This window comes from Drosophila teissieri, chromosome X, assembly GCF_016746235.2.
Source record: "Drosophila teissieri strain GT53w chromosome X, Prin_Dtei_1.1, whole genome shotgun sequence".
NCBI lineage: Eukaryota > Metazoa > Arthropoda > Insecta > Diptera > Drosophilidae > Drosophila > Drosophila teissieri.
In genome coordinates this window covers 14927723-14947505 of record NC_053034.1, presented here as the reverse complement: position 1 = coordinate 14947505, position 19783 = coordinate 14927723, and the positions used below count along the sequence as shown (strand labels likewise).

General features: G+C 45.6%; 2 protein-coding genes across 2 annotated transcripts in view; one reads left to right on the top strand and one right to left on the bottom strand.

The window, feature by feature from the left end:
- Nucleotides 1–19783, bottom strand: part of LOC122625215 — a 76756-nt gene that overhangs the window by 19415 nt on the left and 37558 nt on the right. Inside the window, exon 3 of the mRNA XM_043805219.1 lies at nt 9224–9270. The gene's annotated coding sequence lies outside the window, so the exon portion shown is untranslated. The remainder of the gene's footprint in view (nt 1–9223; nt 9271–19783) is intronic.
- LOC122625228 lies at nt 13750–14781 on the top strand. Its single transcript, XM_043805239.1, has one exon. It carries the CDS (start codon nt 13859–13861, stop codon nt 14645–14647), a length of 789 nt encoding a protein of 262 aa, XP_043661174.1. The 5' UTR covers nt 13750–13858; the 3' UTR covers nt 14648–14781.

Sequence of the window (19783 nt, the reverse complement as noted above, 5' to 3'; positions counted from 1 at the left end):
AAAGAAAGAATAAAAATACAAAAAAAAAAAAATAGCCAGTTGCCAGGACAATTAACACGAGTGAAAGCGGAGAAAGTGCTGACAGACCGGCGATGGAGCCGTCCAGTGCGAGTTAATGAAATGCTGGCGACGTCGACGACAATTGGAATAAATTGCTGGTTCGCCTTGGAAAGGCTCGAGAATCGGGAGGAAAAGCCACAGGCGACTTATGAGTGGGTGGTGGTGGAGCGCTAGTGGGATGGGGAGCATGTGGCATGTGGCATGAGAGCCAGCGACTCATCAGCCAGAAAGCCACTTTATTCTATTTCCGTTTCCGGCTGTTGTCGCCAGGCTCAAGACTTAACCACCCAACCACCCACTCCATGCTGCTCGAATGTTGTGCTAGCCAAGCTGCCGAGTATGTAATGTGTTTCCGCTAGCCACAAACTGTGGCAGCAAGTGCGTGCCACAGCTCCAGCTCCAGCACAATCCCAATTCCAATTCCAGAGTTCCAGACTTCTGCCTCCAGAAACTGTGAGAATATCTTAGAAAGTCTGAGAATGCTGGCGAAATTTGCATTACCAGCTGTGGAATTCCCTTTGTGCAGCAGACAGTCATCGCTGGGTTATGAAAATATATATCTTTCGTTTTTAATCTTCAGTGATATACAATAATATGTTTAAACTTTGCGGATGTTACATTTCATTAAAGTAAACCAGATCCAGATTGGAGCTGCAGCAAAAGCGGAAAATAAGGTGAGCAAAACTTTTTAGTGCTAAAAACTACAGACGTTCAGTTCATAAAAGTGGCATGCTAACATAGACGTTTCGCAGTTTGCATCCGATCATAAAACTGATTGGGACTAGCACGTTTATCCAAGCTAAAGCGAAATATAACTTAACTACTTCTGATCCGTACGAGAGCAGGGTATGAAAGCGCCAGAGAGGCGATGTAAGTCAGGAGTTGGGATGTTGCAAGTGGCTGTGTGGCTGTGTGGCAGCCACGCCAAGCCAACAAAATGACACTCAAAATGTCAACGTCACCGCCACTGCCGCCGAGGAGCACAAGGAAGCGGGACAAACGGGGCCAGGACATTGTATATGCACAATAATGATGGCTGCGCTCCATCTCGCCAGAAGTCTGAATTCGCCCACACACACACACACACCCTGCATATGCGTATATAAATACATATGTATGTGTTTCTATATACCAGTAGTAGTAGTGGTAGTTGCAAGCCAATCCCGTGGCACGCATTTTTATATTACATCGGGAATGAAGACGTTGGCGGTGGCGGTGGCAAGATATATGAGTGTTGCATGAGGCAGCAGGCGAAGTTCTGGCGGAATCCCCAAGTTGACACACTTGCAAAAAATGTGTCTGTGTCTGGCGAGGAATGATTCACTTTGCGGATCTCAGTCGTTTGCCATTGGGATTAGCGAGCGGAAGGATGCGAGTATAAATTCAAAATCACACGTGTGCCAAACTGCAGATAGGAAGTGAAGTCTCATGTTTGACTAAACGAAGTTGCAATACAAAGTGCTATATTTGAGCTCATTAATCATTTTAATTAGGCATTCGTATGAAATCTTCTCAGTGCAAGAGCAGACTCAATTTTTGGCCATGGCATAAGATTTGCTGATAACTTGCGATAGCTGAGATTTATGCAACTCTGGACAAATGGGGCAAATAGTGCCAACAGCAGGGAGAAGCGGCAAGAGTGATGGCTGCAGAATGGGAATGTGAAATCCGGGGTAGCTCCATTAGTCCACCCACTCAGTTTGACTTTAACGATTTCCCTATGATGGCTTAGCAGTCAAGTCAAGTCAAGTCAATTCAACTCGACTCAATCTGGCCAAGTATTTTCCAATCCACCGCTAAATGCGCCTAATAACTTAAGACCCAGTCCGTGTTTTGGACTTTCCCCCACCTTTCCTCTGGAAACTCCTACTGCGTGGGTCATACCCATTGCATACTTTATGAGCGGGGATTATGGTCATTAAGGTGCCAGCCGAGTCGACCAACTCGCATTCACATATGGCCAGCAACAGTTGGCGCTCATTTCGTGTTGAGTTTCGCCCAGCATTTTGGGTGGGAGTTGCACTTTTGGTTGGGGTTCTCGGTGCTTCGGACCACAAAACGTTTAGCGTTAAGCCGGCAAAAGCGTTGGGTGTGGGGCTCAATTATGTTTTTGGAGCCCCAACTGAGAGTCATGTGGGTTTATCCTTGGTCCTTTTTGGAGGGGCCAACATCTGGGAAGCGTCATCGATGAGTCACAGATTGTTTGAAGCAGGGTGGAAGGTTGCTCTTCCAGTTTAGGGTTCTGTTTCGGTTTCAGTTTTAGTTTCGGTTTCAGTTTTAGTTTCAGTTTTAGTTTTAGTTTTGGGCTGGTTCTGGTTTTTCACGTCGCTCGTTTGCCAAATTAGTTTCGGGGGAGACTTTTATTTTTAGACCCATCACCCAGCACCTCACTCTCCGATTTTCATTTCCGATGCCATGTGCCACCCACAAGCAAGTGACATGGCCACCCCAAAAATTATCTGACAAATACACCCCCCGAAGGGGCTGAGGGCGAGTTCAATGACACGACAACGAGGAGATGGCTGCCTATTTAAGTGTTAAGAGGGTTGGCATGGCATGCCCAAGTGAGTGTCTCTGCTTGGCTTTCACTCTATCTCTATATCTCTGTCCCTGTCTCTCTTGCTCTTTCTCACTATCTTTCTCACTCTCGCAGACAGGCATGCCAGCGAGCACTTTCCCATTTTCCTGAGGGGTGCCTGGTTCCGCCGCCATCGCTGATTGAGCTCCACAAATCGATTTCCATTGATTGATAAAGCTACCAAGGCGGCTGTATGAGAAGAAAACTCTCTGCTGCGAGTGAAAGAAAAGCGTTTAATGTGTAAAGGATTTTCCCAATGACATTGCCTACCAAGCGACTTATTTTCAGTGATTTGAACTCACCAGAAATTGGTCGCTTTTCTGTTAGGAGTATGGAATTCTCCATAACTAAAGTGCCAGCATTTGCTGTGTGACTTGTGTAACTTAAGCGATACATTAAACATTCAATAAATAGCCAAAGAGTCGAATAAATGTAATTGGGCGTCATTAAATGGCAGGGATAAGGTCAGAAACTATGTTCAACTCGGCGAACAATGCGCAATACAGATAAATCAATATTATAAACAAAATGACAAAATAAAATGCCACGCGTAGTCCGCAATTGAAATGCTGATAAAAGATACGCAACACTCTCGGGTGAAAACGAAAACCTGCGGGAAATGGAGAATTCGAGTGGCAGTGGGAGTGGGCGTAGAAGTGGGTGTGGAAGTGGGAGCCAAAGAAAAACATTGTACAAATATTCAGAGCACTTTCCACATTCATTTATTAAGCAAACAAACGGGGGGCGAGTGGTAGTCTTTCACCCAAGCAGCAGACAGCGGGGTGGAAAAAAGGAAAAGCCTGCCAGAAGGTCGTCCGGAAAGTGGGTGGTGGGCGGTGGGCGGTAGGCGGGTTCGGCCAGCGACAGGCGTCAAAGGTCGGGCCCCTTATTTATTTCCAATTCGAGTGCTGCTGTGTCATTTGTCGGGCAAATGTTTCCACCCCCAATTAAATCGGGGAACGGGTGCGCAAAGTGTGAATCAAAGTGAATGGATACAAAGAGTTTACATTATCTTGAGATGCTCGTGTCCCAGAGGTTGTCAAAACAAATCCCAGTGTGACAATAAAGGTATCCAAAATTGTAGGGTTACGTAGACGGCAGATATTTTGATCAAGATAGCATCGAATTATACCAACGCATATCTTGCAGCTATTTCAGAGATTGCTGCACTTATTATTTCATTATGATATAGTGCTTAAGACTCAGCTGCTCTCATAAAAGGGCACCACTTTCAAGCAACCACTTAGAATGTATTATTTTATAGTGTATATGTAAGTTACATATGTCAAGTGTCATATTTTTAGCTAGACATCAATTTATTGGGTACATCACTTGAACTTTCCCAGCGGCTTTTGAGAATGCCGTTGGCGTTTTTCCCTCGTCGAGTATTTATATTTTTTTTTAGTGAGCCAGCGATTTAAAGAGTCGCCCAAAGACACGTACGAAATGTTAGAGCGGGAAAACGGGGAAAATCAATGGAAATTTATGTGACTCAAATATCAAACAATTTTATTTCCCATGTCCATGTCCAACCGTCTGTCGCAGTATACATTGCGATATTTCTCACTTTTTGTACATTTATTTGGGTCTCAGTCTTTCTAGGGGTTTGTTCATATGTATACATATATACATATATATATATATATATGTACGTACTACGCGAATGCATTGAAAATATTCCCAGAAGAGCAAAAAGATAGCCGGTTTAAAATCGTGTGCATTGTGCATGCTTAATTGAGTTGTCCCCGTCCTCTGGGCTTTTCTTCCTTTTTTTTCTTTTTTCTTTTCTTTTTTTGGATTTTTTTTGTTTTTTTTTTGGATCCTGTCTTGCGCCCCCGGTGACGAAGGCGTGGTCACATGTGTGCTTCAAACAGTTTATGGAGGCAAACAGCATCGAAACGAAAAAAAGAAGAAAACCCTACCAACCCAAAGACCAAATCTCCCCAAAATCCATCCATCCGAAAGCAAGCCACCTCTGTTGATTTAGCCCTGCAAAATGTCCTCGGCCCGTAAATCGCGCACATCGCTTCAGTTGATTTCCATGTCACTGACAAAACACAATTTGCCATCGCCTCTTGTGTACATAGCTAAATTCTGGATGGGCCCCTGCATGCTGCATACTGCATACAGGATAAAGGATACACCATACAGACAGCACATACAGGACCTACAGCACATACAGGACGTACAGGACGTACAGGACATGCGAGAGATACAACATCGTTTGGGGGTTTCGTTAAAAAGGATTAAACGTGGGCTGTTTGCAGAGCCCGAGTGGCCGGCAAATAACAGGGCCAAGATGACGTCTAATCTCAAGGAATCCAGGGGATGTTCTCGTTATTATTATCGGGTATATTAATATAAAATATGAACACTCTGCCAAACGGGGGTGCATTCTGGGGTGAAAGCATGCTCTTATCCTTGATGCATTCCTAAGGAAGTACAAATCATTGAAAGTGTTTACATAACAGAAAAAGTCTACCACCGCTGCAGTTCACTTAGCTATATTTCTGATTAGAAAACTGTAAAGGCAATTGGGTAAATGGATAAAACAAAGTTATATTCAAAGTTATAATCCTTACGACAAAGTTCCTTTAATTTACAAAGGTTTTAATACAACATAGTAGAAAACAAGTCGCATATACCGCCGTATTCTAAAGCTACTGGGTATCAAAACCCATTTACTTTATTCTTTCAATGCAATTATTTGCATTCAATGTTAATAATTTGATTCATTGCTTATGGGATTTGCGCAGGCACACATGAACAGAAAAAGCAAAAGGGATATAGGGTCATATATATACATATATATAAGTATCATAGATATATACAAATGTATATACAATGTTAGAATAATGCCAGTTTATAATGCAGTACATGAAAACCACAAAGTGTGGAGCAACACAACCGCAAAATTAAATAAAAATAAAGGAAAGTTAAGGTAAACTTGGGTACAGCCCGTAGAAAAGTCGGATGTCCTTTGATCGATGAAAACTCATTCCGGACCGGCTGGCTTTGCTGGTTTCTCCAGCCGTTGGTATCATTAAATGCTGCCGGAACTTCTGAACACTTTAATCCATATTCATTAAGCCTCCGAAAAAAGGGGAGAAAGTTGCCCATTGACAAGCAACAGTTACTCTGGGGCTTTTCCAAGGCCAGCTCGACAGCGGATGCGAAACTATTTTTATTAATTTTACAAATGAACGCTTTGCTTTCCAATTCGATGTGGCTCTGGCTTGGACCGCAATAAGCCTAGAATCAAGCTGCTGCTCCTCAACTGCTACCCACTAACCAACATCATCATCATCATCGTTTGGCGTCGTTAGGAGCGGAGAAAGTTTTCAGCAAGCCGCAGAAATGATTGCTGTCACCGATAAGGCGACTGACAATGGTCGAAAGGAGTTTGGTTTGATGGTGGTGGTGCTGTTGGTGGTGGGTGAAAAGTTTTCACTATCACTTTCGGTTTTAATTTCGCAAATTGCATTTGCCAATGTTATTTATTCAATCCACTTGCCGCCGCTGCTCTCAAGGCGCACAAGACAAGGAATCTGGAACATGGAAGCAGGCACCAGGAACCAGGAAGAAGGCACCAGGAAGAAGGCACCAGGAAGAAGCCACCAGGAACCAGGAGCAGGTGCACAAGTGGCTTCGCCACTTGGATTTTCACATCCTGTGGCGGTGAAGCGCGATTATTAACACGATTCTGGATGCGCACGGCTTGTTACCATATACAAAAATATATACTTGTCTGGGTGGCACTTTGAATCCTCCTGGTACTGCTCCATGGTTAGGCCCAATCCACCCCTCCAATCAAAACCCCTCACTCCCCTCCCTGCTCGTTGCCAGCTCTAATCGATTTTTGATGAGATTTTTGTATTCAATTTTGGTTTTGATGGGCAACGAGGAACGCATCGCGCGAAGGGTGTGGTTCCAGGTAGTTTGCTGCTGGGTCTCAGGAAGTTTCAGGGTTTTCTGGGTTCCAGGGTTCTAGGGTTCTTCAGGTTGATTCAGGGGGCTTTGGCGCAACTTGTAGTTACCTTGAAAGGGGTGGGGGTTGGATTTTGTTCGACTAAGGAATAGCAGCTAAGAAGTTTTGCCGCAGAGAATGAAAATGGAAAGTGGGGCCGGGAAGTGGAGGCGGAGGTTGCAGGTTGGAGGTGGAGCAACTTACAGAGCAGCGACCATGACAACGATGCCGTTGACATAATTTTGCACCGTTTTTGTTTGTACGGCCAATAGAGAGAGAAAAAAGGGCCAACTGAAGTTGGCGGTTTTCCCGGCGGTGTGGCGAAGTGGAAAAACTGGTGGGGCAACTAACCAAATGCCGCGGGTGGTTAAGTAAAGGCAAACGGCGCTCTTTCCTTCTTTGTTTGCCTTTCATTCGCTTGAGCTTGAGCTTGAGCTCGAGTTGATTTACGCAGTTGCTCTCATAACTGGGCTAAGGTTTCGCTGCAATTGCCTTTCAACTGCAGTGCCCTTCGCCTCCTGCCAAGGGGGCGTGGCTCCATTATACTTGCCAAGTGCTATGGGTTATTTCCGAATTCGATGGTTGCTGAGTTTTCTTTGAATCAATGTGAGTGGTTGCAGGCAGAAAGAAGTTGGGTATAATTTAATAGAACTGATCCACTCGTTTATGATTGTGTGGCTTATTATTTCAGTTGCCTTTGCTGTGCATTTTTAAACTTAGAAATTCTTAGAGTTCTAGAAGGCATTTTTAGTAATGATTTATAAGGCTTGTCTTGTGGACTTTTACTGTGTCTACCTCTCAATCCCATCTTGGTATCTTACACTGCCATTTTCCCCGGGGTTTTCCGCATATTTCCCATCTTACGTCAGTGTCGCAGTCTTAGTTTCGCATTCGTGCAAATCACATTAGTCGCCGTGAATCCTCGCAAAAAATCAGAGACCAGTGCCAGGCTGATTGAGCCTGAATATCGCCGATGTGTGTTGGCTGCCCCTTGCTCCAGTTTTCCCAACTCTGCTCCCCTCTCTCTGCTCACCCGAAAGCCGGGAGCCGCCAATCCTCTCCACCTTATCCCCCATCGAAATTGGCAATTTCGTTTTCATTTAACGCTGACGAAATGCATTTCCTGAAACGAACAGCGGAGCAGGCCGGAGATGGAGTCGCGGAGAGGAGGGGTGAGGAGAGGAGGGATGGGATGGGCAAGTGCAGGCTGGATGTTGGAGCATGCAGGATGTGCCCGGCACAGAAGGACTCCACTGGCACATTGCGCAATGTCAAACGTTGCCGCAAGGACGGCGGCCGGAAGTGCACAACGGCCACGGGGGAGGGGAAAGGGGGGGGGGAGGCCATGGAGGAGGGGGGGGGGCAGGTTTACCAGGAGGTCACCTGCCAGGCACAATAAGTTTAATATATTGGCATGGACTTAAGCCCGTCCAGGTGCTGCTCTCCACTGCAGCTGAAGCACCAAGCACCATTCCGATCCGCATTTTCCTTCATTTTCTTTTTTTCTTGTTTGCTGTGCAGCTACTGCAGCATAAGACGGCCAGCATATGTCCAGTGTCCTGGACAACAGTTACAGGACACTGCACTGAGCATTCAGGACTCTGTAGTCCTGCGAAGGGTCGAAGTGGCGAAGGGGCGGCACTGATGCCCGTCAGACGATGGCAACTGATTCAGACTGATTAAGACATTCTGGCTAATTCCCCTGCACCTGCTACACGACACTGAATACACTTTAATTTGTCTGGACCGAAGAACGAAGACCGAGGACCGAAGACCGAGGACCGAAATGCCGAAATGCCGAAAGGTCAAAGGGAAAGTGCACTGTGGTGTGATGTAATGTGAGTGCGACATGAGATAATTGAAGCCCAACCGGACTTCTGTGTGTGCCAGTTTTTGAGCTGCAACTTATCGGGATTAGCGTAATTGCTCAAAATGGGGCTTCTTGCTTCATGCCATAATTAGTTATATAAACAAACTAATAGATTCGATTCTTCACATTTCCAGGTACTTTTGAACAGTTAAATTTTCACTTCAAATTGCACCTACAGTCCTCTGTTTCTGCCCATTAGCCATTCTAAAAACCCCATGCTTTCCTATCGTTGTTTCTCAAGCCGAGTGCTCTTAAGTTTACCACCTGACTTTTCCAAATGCTAGCTGTGCTGGCTTTAATTCCCCTTCAGTGGAACGGGCACAACTTTACTGGTCCACTTTATCGGAAAACATTGTCCGCTTATCTTTTTTGCAGGACGGAGGGAAGCGGAAGGAAGATTTGTGTGGCTCAGCTCGAACTGTAACCTTAATGCCAGTGTATATTCTATCCCAATCTATGCAGCCATTCCCCCCCATTTCCCCCACTCCCCTGTGTCCATCTGTGACCTCAAAACTAAATCGAAACTTGCAGTTGCAGGACAATCTCGCCGTTATCCTTCCGCTTGTTGTTCCTTCCAGTTTCAGGTGGCCGAAGTTTGTGCGGCTCGAATGCAACAATTCGCAGAGAAAACCAAATACTTTTCAGATCACAGACGACGACGATTCCCCATCTCTATTATTTGGAACTGTTTGTCATTTGTTGTCGATGTTTTTGGTGTTTGGCATGGGTAGGTAGTTAGTTTACTTACCGAAAGTCCTCGAGTTACAACATGAAACAAGTCGATGCCGGAGACACCTGTAAGTGAAATAGGAGCAGAGCAAAGAAGAAATCCATTAGTTAAGTTCCCAAAGTAAGTCCTGCCAGTTCATTACACCCCTGAACACCCACCCATTCTACACCAAATAAGGATTGTATTAATGATGCAACTGTCAAAGTTTTCCGGCCGCGACTGTACCTGCTAATGAGGCAGCACTCCCCAACTTCCCAACTCCCCAACTCCCCAACTCCCCAACTCGCCAGATTCTTCAGTTGCGGGCGCCCCTTATCTTTCAACTTTTTTTCTGTGCGTTCTCCCTTTTTGGTAAATTGAAAGGAATTAATGACAGGACTCAAGGACTCAAGGACTCAAGGACTCAGGTGGGGAGATGGAATGGATGGTGGAGGAGACCACGTCAAAGACATGCCAAACATATCACGTAAAACATTAAAACGCTGGAGAGCTTGGGCGAAATGAGATGGCCAAACAATGTTTGCTGTTGCCAAATGGAAATGTTGCTAACGAAAATAAAGAACAAATAAGTGGGGGGTAAGGGGGCAGGGGAAGGGAAATGAATTAAATAAATAGCAGAGCGGGGAAAGAAAACAATTAAAAGAATTTATTGCTTCAGTTTAATGAATTTTCAGCTTGTTTGCACGCACACACACACATACACACACATACACATGCCAAACTGGGTGGCTCAGCAGTTTCATTCAACCATTTGATGCATGGTGGGCGGCAGTGGGCGGTGATGGGTGGTAGTGTGCAGTGGGTGGGGGAGGTTAGGAGTGGCAGGCCTAAAAAGGCGCCACAGGTGTAAAATGCTTATAAATCTACGGACTACGTGCGCGTGTGTATCTGTGTGTGTTTGAACGAGAATGAATGTTATTGTTGAACAATGCTTAATGAAGTTTTTGTTCTTTTTTTCGTTTTTTTAACCTGCTCGCAGAATGTGAGCAGCTGCTTAGACAGCAATTGATGGGCAGCCAGGATTTCAGGAGCCACCTGCGCTCTTGGAAATCATTTAAAATGCTCATGATAAAACGCTTCATTCAGCTCGAATTTTGCTTGCAATTTATGTGATTTGGGCAATTAACAATGTTGCCAAAGGAAAAAAGGAGCTAGTTTGTTTAAAAAAAAAACCTAAACAGTTACTTAGTTTTATCCAGTGAAATATCCGCTGGGCACTTAAGCTTAGTGACAACTATGGCATTATGGAGTGAAAAGGAGTGGCGATGGAAAAACTGTAGGACTATGCACAGCCACCGGCAATCGGACACGATGTCTCCGACATGAAAAATGGGTCGGAAAATGGGTGGAAAATGGGTGAAAAGTGGGTGGAGAGTGGGTGGAAAGTGGAAAGTAAGCGGATAGTGGGCGCATTAGGTGAGGTCCTGGCTTCTCTTGGCTCTCAATTATGATACAATAAACAATTTGCCTGCTCCTTCCCTGTCATCTTTTCCACTCCTGCCCTTCGTGTCCTCTGGTTTTTCTTCTTTTTTTTTTCTGTTTTTCCGTTTTTCCCCCACTTATTTTGCTGGCTGCAAATTGGCTGCGACGCTTGTTGTCATCGCCATTTCACCGGAAGCAGATATTTGATAAATTTTTTGTGTCATCTTGTGTTTCAGTTGGTATGCCTCTTTTTTGCCAGCACTTGTAAAAGCGAACTGTTGTTCACTTTCCTGCGGGCTCATGCAACAAATTTTAATTCAGTTTGGTTTGGCTTTTTTTTCCGTTTTTTTTCTGTTTCTTTTTTTCGGCTTTTCTCTGCTGCGGCCAGCAGTGTCGGGGAAATTGAGATTTTTGCCGACATTTTCCCTGGCATTTTCTTTTGCTCTCGCCGCCGGGCTGTTAATTTATTGCCCCCCCGCGGGGAATCCCCCTCCAGCGCCACCTGTCCATTTCCAGCCTGGCAACTGTTCGCAGGGCAACGGTTAAGCTAACTTGGCCTTGTGCTGTTGGCCCAAGTGTTGTGTATTGGTTATTGATTTGCCTTGCCACCTCCTACTTGCTAGTTGTGCAGTAAAAATAAACCTACACATTGATTTCACTAACAAAAAAAAAATGACTCAAAATAGCAGTAAAGCAACCAGCAGCCACAATTGCAATTGAAACTGGGAAATGGGAAATGGGAAATGATGGAAATGGAAAATAGTAGAAATACGTGTGCAAATGGAGTGAACCGCCGGAAACGCATACAAATTTAAAGAGCTTAAAAGATTTCTATACAATTTAAAAGCGGTCGTTTCATTGCCCAACAAAAGAATTAACTATGCTTAATAGTTTACGCATTTATTTATTTTGGGGAAAAACAAAGCGGATGTACAAAGAATACGAGAAAGCGTTTCCCCAATTAAAAACATATATTTTTAAGTCACTATTTCTGTTTGATTTCTGATTTTTCTCCTAAATCGTTGATGGTAATACAAGTTTCATATTTTCCCCACATTCTTTTGGTTATCTATTGAATTTTTCCTAATTCTGGCTTAGGGGCATATTTTTGTTCGAAATTTACGCAGTAAAATCCAGGCCAAAGGCAAAAGTCAATTTCCCAAGGTTGTCTGACTTTGGCAAAAGGAAAGCAAAAAAAAAAAGGGAAAAAGAAAAAGAAATCGTAAAGAATCGTAAGTAGAGAACAGCTCGTAAATCTTGGCACTTTTCACTTGGCACTGACCACTGGCTTCCTCACACTTTTGTGGCCTTAAATATTCATTTGTCGGAGTTGAAAAATTGAACGATTCTGGATTTGGATTCGGAGTCGAACTTGTTCTTTTTCCTTCATTTTCGCTGTGAGCTTAAAATTGCAATCTGCTGACGGCCAAGAGTAATCGCCGAGTGGGCGTGGCTACGCCTTGGATCCTTTGTGTATTGACCCGATATCGCCGTTGGCACAGGCACAAACACAAGCACACTCGCATTCACAGGATTCACATCGATGAGGTCAGGATATTAAGCCTTAATTTATGCAACGATTTCTTTGCGCAACGTGTTTATCGAGCTTCTCTCACAACATTGCCACACAAAGTGCCAGTTGCTTGGTTGGTTGCTCGTTTCGAGGAGGTAAGGTCCAAAAAACCAAAAAACCGAAAAAAAACAAAAGGGTGAGCAGCAAAATGAGAGAAGGTAAATTGCAGGACGTCGCAGGACAATATCCATTAGGTGGACTCAAAAGCGGCTTTCTTGCAGCTGAAATTCCATCTCACGGCGTAAAGTCAACATTCTTGCTCAATTCAAACAACGTTTTCATACAAACTGCACTTTGTGGACCATTAATATGGATTTTTAAATAGGCTAAACACTTTTACTTCGACTTACTCACGTTTTATGAGCACTTACTTAACTTTTGCACAATCGCAAAAGTAGTGAGGTGTTTCTTTTGGAAAGTAATATGCTTTTATTGGAAGTGTATGTATGTTTAATAATATTTTCGTTATCCCAAAAATGCAACGAAAATCCGGTTAAGTTGGGCGGGATTTTGTCACCGGGGCAGATGGGGATTTGAATTGAGTTGGCGAATGGGAAATGGATGTTGCACACACTGAGGCAGTCGGCAGTTTGCAGTCGGCAGTTTGCAGTTGGCAGTTGGCAGATGGCATATGGCACATGCCATATGGTTGAATGCCTGGATGGCATGGTGACGTGGTTGCATGTCTGCTCCCATCCAGAAAGCTAAGAGCTCGGAGCTCGGAGCGCTGAGCTGGGAGATTGCATTCTACTCAAGTAAACTGGGGCGCAGGATAATAGACAAGAGGATGGCTGCCTGGGAATGTGTTGTTGTTGCTGCTGCTGTTGCTGCTGCTGCTGCAGTGTTGCAAGTGAGAATGCATCATTAGTGCAGGAAGAGCCACGTGTTGCTGGCGGAAAACTGCAATAAGCCACTGGGAAATACGGCGTATACCACTCCCGAGGGAGGCGAAACGAAACCATGTGGCAAATGAGGCTAAAACACAAGTGAATCCACGTAAAACCAGAGAAGACTTCCCCCTCTCCTCCCCTCCTCTCCGATTCTCCATTTCTTGATTTCTCTGCTTCTCCATTTCCCCGTTTCTCTGTCTGTATTTCTGGTGCTGTCTCCTTTGCCAAGTGACGCTGATGGATGGATGTAGATGGTATGGGACAGCAGTCAACGTTCATTTCCTTGCCGGAAAACTAATATCCAAGCGGGACGACGAAAAAGATATACATTCCGGATTCTGCACAGTTGACAGAACTCGCTCGTCCAAGCGTATTGAATTATCAATTGGATTCTTTAGGACATGGCTCCAAAACTATTGCTTACTTCAGCTTAGTATATATGGTAATACACAATGACGCAATCAACTAGTTAAGTTAGTTAGTTAAATAGCTAAAAAGTGAATGCAGCTCTAATCAAGTGATAAAGTAAACAAAGTAGCAATGTGTAGTAGCTATTAGCTAACCACGGGCATGTATTTTTAGCATATTCATTGACAATTGATTTCAAATCCGAATTAAATAGTAGCCTTGGGATACAATGACTTTGTGCGCTTAGCTGACATCAAAAACAAGTTCAATTTCAAACCGAAAGGAACTAGTATACTTAGCCCAAATTCCAAAGTAATATACTCGTACATTTTTGTTGCTTAAATTTCTTGTGCCTTGAAGATGCCGAAACACACTCCGTACACATGGCGCCAGCCGGATTTTCCCGGTGATGACAGTGATCTGTCGTGGAAGGATCCCACACTGCTGGTCATCTGCCAGGAGGCCGATGTGGCAACGGCGATGCAGCCGCTCCTGCGCTCCCTGAAGCAACCCTTTGCTCCTGGCCTGGTGGTCAGTGTGTTCGTCCACGAGACGATGAGGGCTGCGTTCTGCGACCAAGTGCGCAGCTCCATGGAACCGATGCACCACCAGGCGGCCACCCACGCCAACTACGTGAAGGCCGTGGAAATGGTTGATTGCCTCAAGGCGGAAGTGGTCTGCCTGCTGACGCCGGACGACATTCGTTTCCGGTACAAAATGTCCAACGCCTCGCCGGTTATTGTGTGCGAATTCGATCACAGTTTCTTTGGAGGATCGCGCCCCAGTTCGGTGGTCACTATGCACACTTTTCGCAATGCCACCGAATTACCGCGTCTGTTGGCCACCGAACGTGTGCCATTTGTAAGTGCCGCCATTTGGGGCAGGCGAATGGCCAGCGTTTATGAGGCGGCTTTGCATCTGGACATCTCGGTGGTGTACATCAACTGCCAGGGCATATCCCTCACTCCCATCAAGAGCTATCTCGAGGCCGGGAAGCCGCACGTGGTCATGGCCCAGTACCACCATTTCGAGGTGATTCTCCACGGCGGCAAGCATCGGGCTATCGTGTATCCGGCGGAGGTTCTCTGGGAGCCACCAGTCCGGGCATCGGCGGGATCGGAGAAGTCCGATGCGGAGGTATCGCAGTGAAGCAAAGATGGCAAAGGAGCAGGAGAAGCCTCGCCAAATCTCTGCCTTGATCATTGACAATTGCTCATATTGAAGAGAAACCAACAGTAGTCTTAGAATAGGTATAAATTCCTAAATATATTATTTGCCAAGCATGTTGCTTATTTATAACTGCATAATACTCGCTAAAAAGAGGTTTATAAATCACGTTTCATGCACTTTCCGACATAAATAGCACATAAATCCAGCATTGGTTGCTTCAGAAATATCCCAAAGCCATAAACAACTGGCGACGCGCATGTAAGTGGGCGAGCGAACAAAAATAGTTCAAGTGCCTACATTCGGCAAGCCAAAGCACTTAGTCGTGTTGCACCACCGCCCACCGCCCACTTGCCACCACTTGTTCACCCCTTTTCACCCCTTTCACCCCCTTCACCCCCATAGACGCCACCTCCTTCACAGCCAGTCATGCCACATTGCATCTATCCGCGATTTTCGCAATGAGTTTCACTTAACTTTTGCGTCACTTAAATGTAATTTGTGGAACTTTTTGGCTCAGCCTTTGGGCCTGCTATGTGTGCGAGTGGGCGTGGCATGGGTTAACGTTTGTGTGTTTGTATATACATACATATATGTGTATGAGTATGTACGTATACGTATGGCTGTTGTTGCCCATTCGATTGCTTTCGCCGGCGGCATCGCTTCGTTCGCCACTTTTGAGTGCATTTCAGTGTAATCAAGCGCTCACTTCAGGAGTCCTTCCCAGTCCTTTTCCAGCCACCCAACACCCAGCACCCCATGCGAAAAAACATACCCCCTCCATTGCCGCTATATGCATTTTAGCATTCCATCATTTGTTGCCAGCCTTTTTGCCTGCCAACTGCAAAAATTTCGCTCCCCTTTTCCCGCTCTTTGCACTTCGTTTTTTTGTTGTTCAACATTTCGATTTTGTGAGCCTACACAGAGCGAAAAAAAGGGTGGCTGCTGCTGTGCTGTGCTGGTGCATTGTTTTTATATTTTTTTTCGCCACCCTCTTTTTGGCGCCTCGCTGTGTGTTGGAGTGGCCTTTTAATGCAGCCGCTTAGCGAGCGTGTTGCAAGTTGCAACTCGAGAGTTGAATTGTTGCTGCCGCCCATTGTTATTGTTACTGTTATTGTTATTGTTGTTATTGTTGTTGTTGCTATTGCTATTGTTTGGCCTGCCGCTGGCAACGATATTCATTATTTATTACACTGACCCAGTTGCCCCAGTGCCGGCTGGTCCATGTCCATGTCCTGACCCAATTTCCCACTTCCAGTTTCAGTTTCAGTTCCAGTTTGAGTTTGAGTTTGAGTTTCAGCTGGCCAAATTGCCAACAGAAAAGGGGGCGTAAAATACACGCAGTTCGTTTATTCCATCGAACAGGGAGTCCACTTAACTTTGCAAATATCCAAAAATGCGAGTATGGATTTGCGAAAATCCGCACTAAAATAATACGAATAGTTGGATAACTGGCACTCTTAATTAGCAGCACAAAGCAGCTATTCTTTTATTCTTTTAAATGATTAAGATAAATATTATGGTGAGCCTCAGAAAGGTTTAAGCTATAGGAAAAGCAGGAGAGAGTAATGAAAATTGGATTGGAAGACGGAACAGCGTCAAATTGAGTGGAAGATATTGTATTAGGCGGGCCAACAGATGGAACAAGGGGACATGTCAGAAGATGGCTCTTCAGCTGATTACAAAGTGGGGGACAAGAGGAGCAGGACTTGGCAGTGCTTCAGCAGGGGAATAGGAATGGGAATGGGAATGGGAATGAGACTGAGTGACTGGCAACAAATCCCAGTGAATTCATCCATCTTCCCCGCTCTTTGTGATCATCCGCCGCCCGGAGCAACGAGGTCCTTCCTGGGACAATTACAAAATTTAGATTATGTTTTCGTTTGCGTTTTTTATTTCCTCCCCGTCCCCCGTCACCCGTTTTCCTTTTCGTTGTCCTGTCCTGTTCCGTTCTGTTCTGTTCTGTTCTTGCCACAAACAATGCAGCTTAAATGGCGCGGGGGCGGGGGCGGCGCAGAGGCGGGGGCATGGTGCTGATTGACAGGAAACAACGCCAACAAGTTGTTGACGGCGCTGCCACAAAAAGAGGGGCGGCTCTTGGTGGGGCGTGGCTGGGGCTGGAGGAGCAGCTGTTGCCCGAGTTGGTGCTGAATTAACTTGCATTGTGTAGGGACAGACAAAGGCCCCTGGACGATGGCGCACAACTTGAAGGAGCGACACTGGCATACACACAGTGGTGAATGGGAGGAGCAGAATTCCGGGAGTAACTTATGCAGCGAAATGTTTGCCATTGTGCGACGTCGTTTAAAAGTCCTGCCACTGCCCGCACCCTGCACCCCTCTCTCCCCATGCCGCATTCCGCCGACACCTTGCCACCAAACTTTTCGACGACCCTGCCACGCCCCCTCTTTCCGGCGCCGCCACCCACATATTGCAGTGCATCTCGGAAGTTCGCACACTTCTGCTTACAAAGCGCACAAAACTCGCTTCTACATGGCCTGCACAGCAAAGAATTTCGAGTAATTGTTACCCATTTCATACATTATTTTCTTTTTTAATTTCTTAGAATATAGAAGCTGTAAATACTAGCATTTTGTGATTTTACGAAGAACTTACATCTATAATTTCGGAGATTTTACTATGTTACTGCCATACTGCCACATTGATGCTCGGATGCAGTGCCGCGTGCTGGAGATATCTGGCCAAGTGTTGGCCAATCCGGCGTCCTCCAGCATGGAGGACCCCGCCCTCTCCGTCCAAGGACTCTTCTTTCAATAGCCTTTCACTTGGATGGACTTTCGCAGGCTGGAGGTGGGAGAAGGGAGATGGGAACCTTCCCATGCCGCCGGCCAGGTGCTGTTGCCACTGTTGTACGGAAACACTACAAGGATAATGGCAGCGGCAACAACAACTGCATCCGAACAACAATAAGTGGCTGCCTCGGCAGTCGCTGCCATGTTGCAAAAGTAATTCAATTTGACTTTTTGTTTTGAAGCTGTCGAGTGGCATGGGGCACGAGGGAATGCAGGGAATGCAGGGAAGGATGCAGTGGATGAAGTGGAGGACTGGGCAAGGGAAGACTGCTGCTGCTCTCGAGGATTGGCAAGAACAACCAGCCAGCTGGCCGAGAAACTTTTCCAGCAGCGGTTAAATAAGAAATCGAGCGGGAAGGGGGGGGGGGGGAGCAGGGGGGTCTTGGCCATGACGGTGTATAAGCTGCACTCTCGTCGAGCGTCAATTGATTTAGCCATTGAGTTATTGCCGAGTTGGCAGCCCTCGCCTTGGGGCGGCCATTGCTTTTCCACATCCACTTCCGCTTCCGCCCACGCCTTCAACCACGCCCACTTCAAGGGCGGCTAAGGTAGCTGCGCAGACCCTGGCAAATCCTGCGATATCCTAAACAAATAATGTCAAGCAGGAGGAAGAGGCCTGCCCCAAATGGTTTCATAATTTTTGGGTCAAGTTATTATAAGCTATGTTATTCTTGAAAGCCACTGAAATTTGGTCGTTCTTTTTTCGTGATAAGCAGGAGAAGAAAAACAAGCAAACACTTAACTTGTTATAACTCAACTTATTTCTTTATTATCTATTTAATGAGGAACCTGTAAATTTTTGAAATGTAATAATTGTGGAATGCAATAAATTGCACATTGTGCAATCATGCACGGAACTCATTAATTAAGCTTATTAATTCGAGCACTCTGTAAATGTATTCGAAAGCATTCTAAGCACACTTCTTGCCCATTTAAACCCAGTGTAATTAGTGCTGAAAACTGTTGTACGTGGGCCAGTGGAAATACGGCATAATGCTTTAATCTCCGGCCCTGCCAAAAACCGAAAACCAAAAACTCCAAACCAGGACGAGGACGAGGATGAGGATGAGGAGGAGGACGAGAAGCAACCATATGGCGCCGCAGTCTATCATTGGAAGGCAAATCACAGCTGGCCCCTATATTAATTAAATAATAATTTCAGCAATTTGGTTTTGATTACACTTGGCCCATTCCACATCCACTTCCACATCCACATCCCATTCCCAGTTGCCATTTGCCATCGTCACAATGCCGCAAAACAACTGCGCAGCTGAAGGCGAAGACACCTTAAGTGAGTCCTCCCCTGTCGGCGAGTCCGATCCCCCGGGGGCAAAATATGATTTGTGGTCAAGGCGGGCGACGAAAACGAAGAAGCCATAAGCCAAATTAACAATTAAAGTAAGCCAGGCCAGTGAGACCCTGGACCAGGGACCAGGGACCAGAGACCACTGAGTCCAAGGAGACAGGACAAACAAACTGGGCGCTGGCAAAGGGAAATGGTAACTCGAAACTAGGAACTGGGAGTAGATAAACCGAAGTGAGTGGCAGGCCAAAACAAACAAAGGGACCAAGATACAATATACATGTTCAGGGTTTCAGGATTGGGAATGGGCTCTACTCTATGGCAGTGCAACTTTCGTAGCCCTGATTGCTGAAGTTTTGCTGTCTCGTGTTTGTTGCTGCGGCGGAAAGGCCATAATAGTCACTGGGATTCCGGCACAACACGCCGAACATTTTCGGATCTCCAAGTGCTCCAGCAGCCTTGAGCACTCCAGTTTTCCGTTCTGAGTACTGAGTACCGAGTACCGAGTACTGAGTACTGAGTACTGAGCACTGAGTACTGAGTACTGAGTACTGCCTGCAGAGGCAGTAAATTGCATTTAAAATGCCATAAATTAAGAGACAACAACTGACGATGGCGCCGATGCCGAGATAAAGAGAGAGAGGGGGCGGTTGCAGAGGGGCCATTGCAGTTTCCACAATATTAAAATGCATTAAAATTGTTTTTAATGTCAGCTGCATAGACACACACACACACACACATAGACGCTTTTTATGTAAGCCACACCGGATAAAGGTCACACACAAACACGCGCACGCCAGGCTTAAATGCATGCATTAAAAAAATAAATTTGAAAAAATAAGCCCAAAGAGGCGGGGGGGAGGTCGACTTTACCGCTGCCAGCCCCCTCAGCCCCCGCGCTAATCCAATTTGTCATAATTAAATTACTTTAAGCCACTTTCCACTTGCCAGGACGTTTTTTTTCTGGTTTTTTTGTTTTTTACTTTTTCCAGCCGCCTGCCC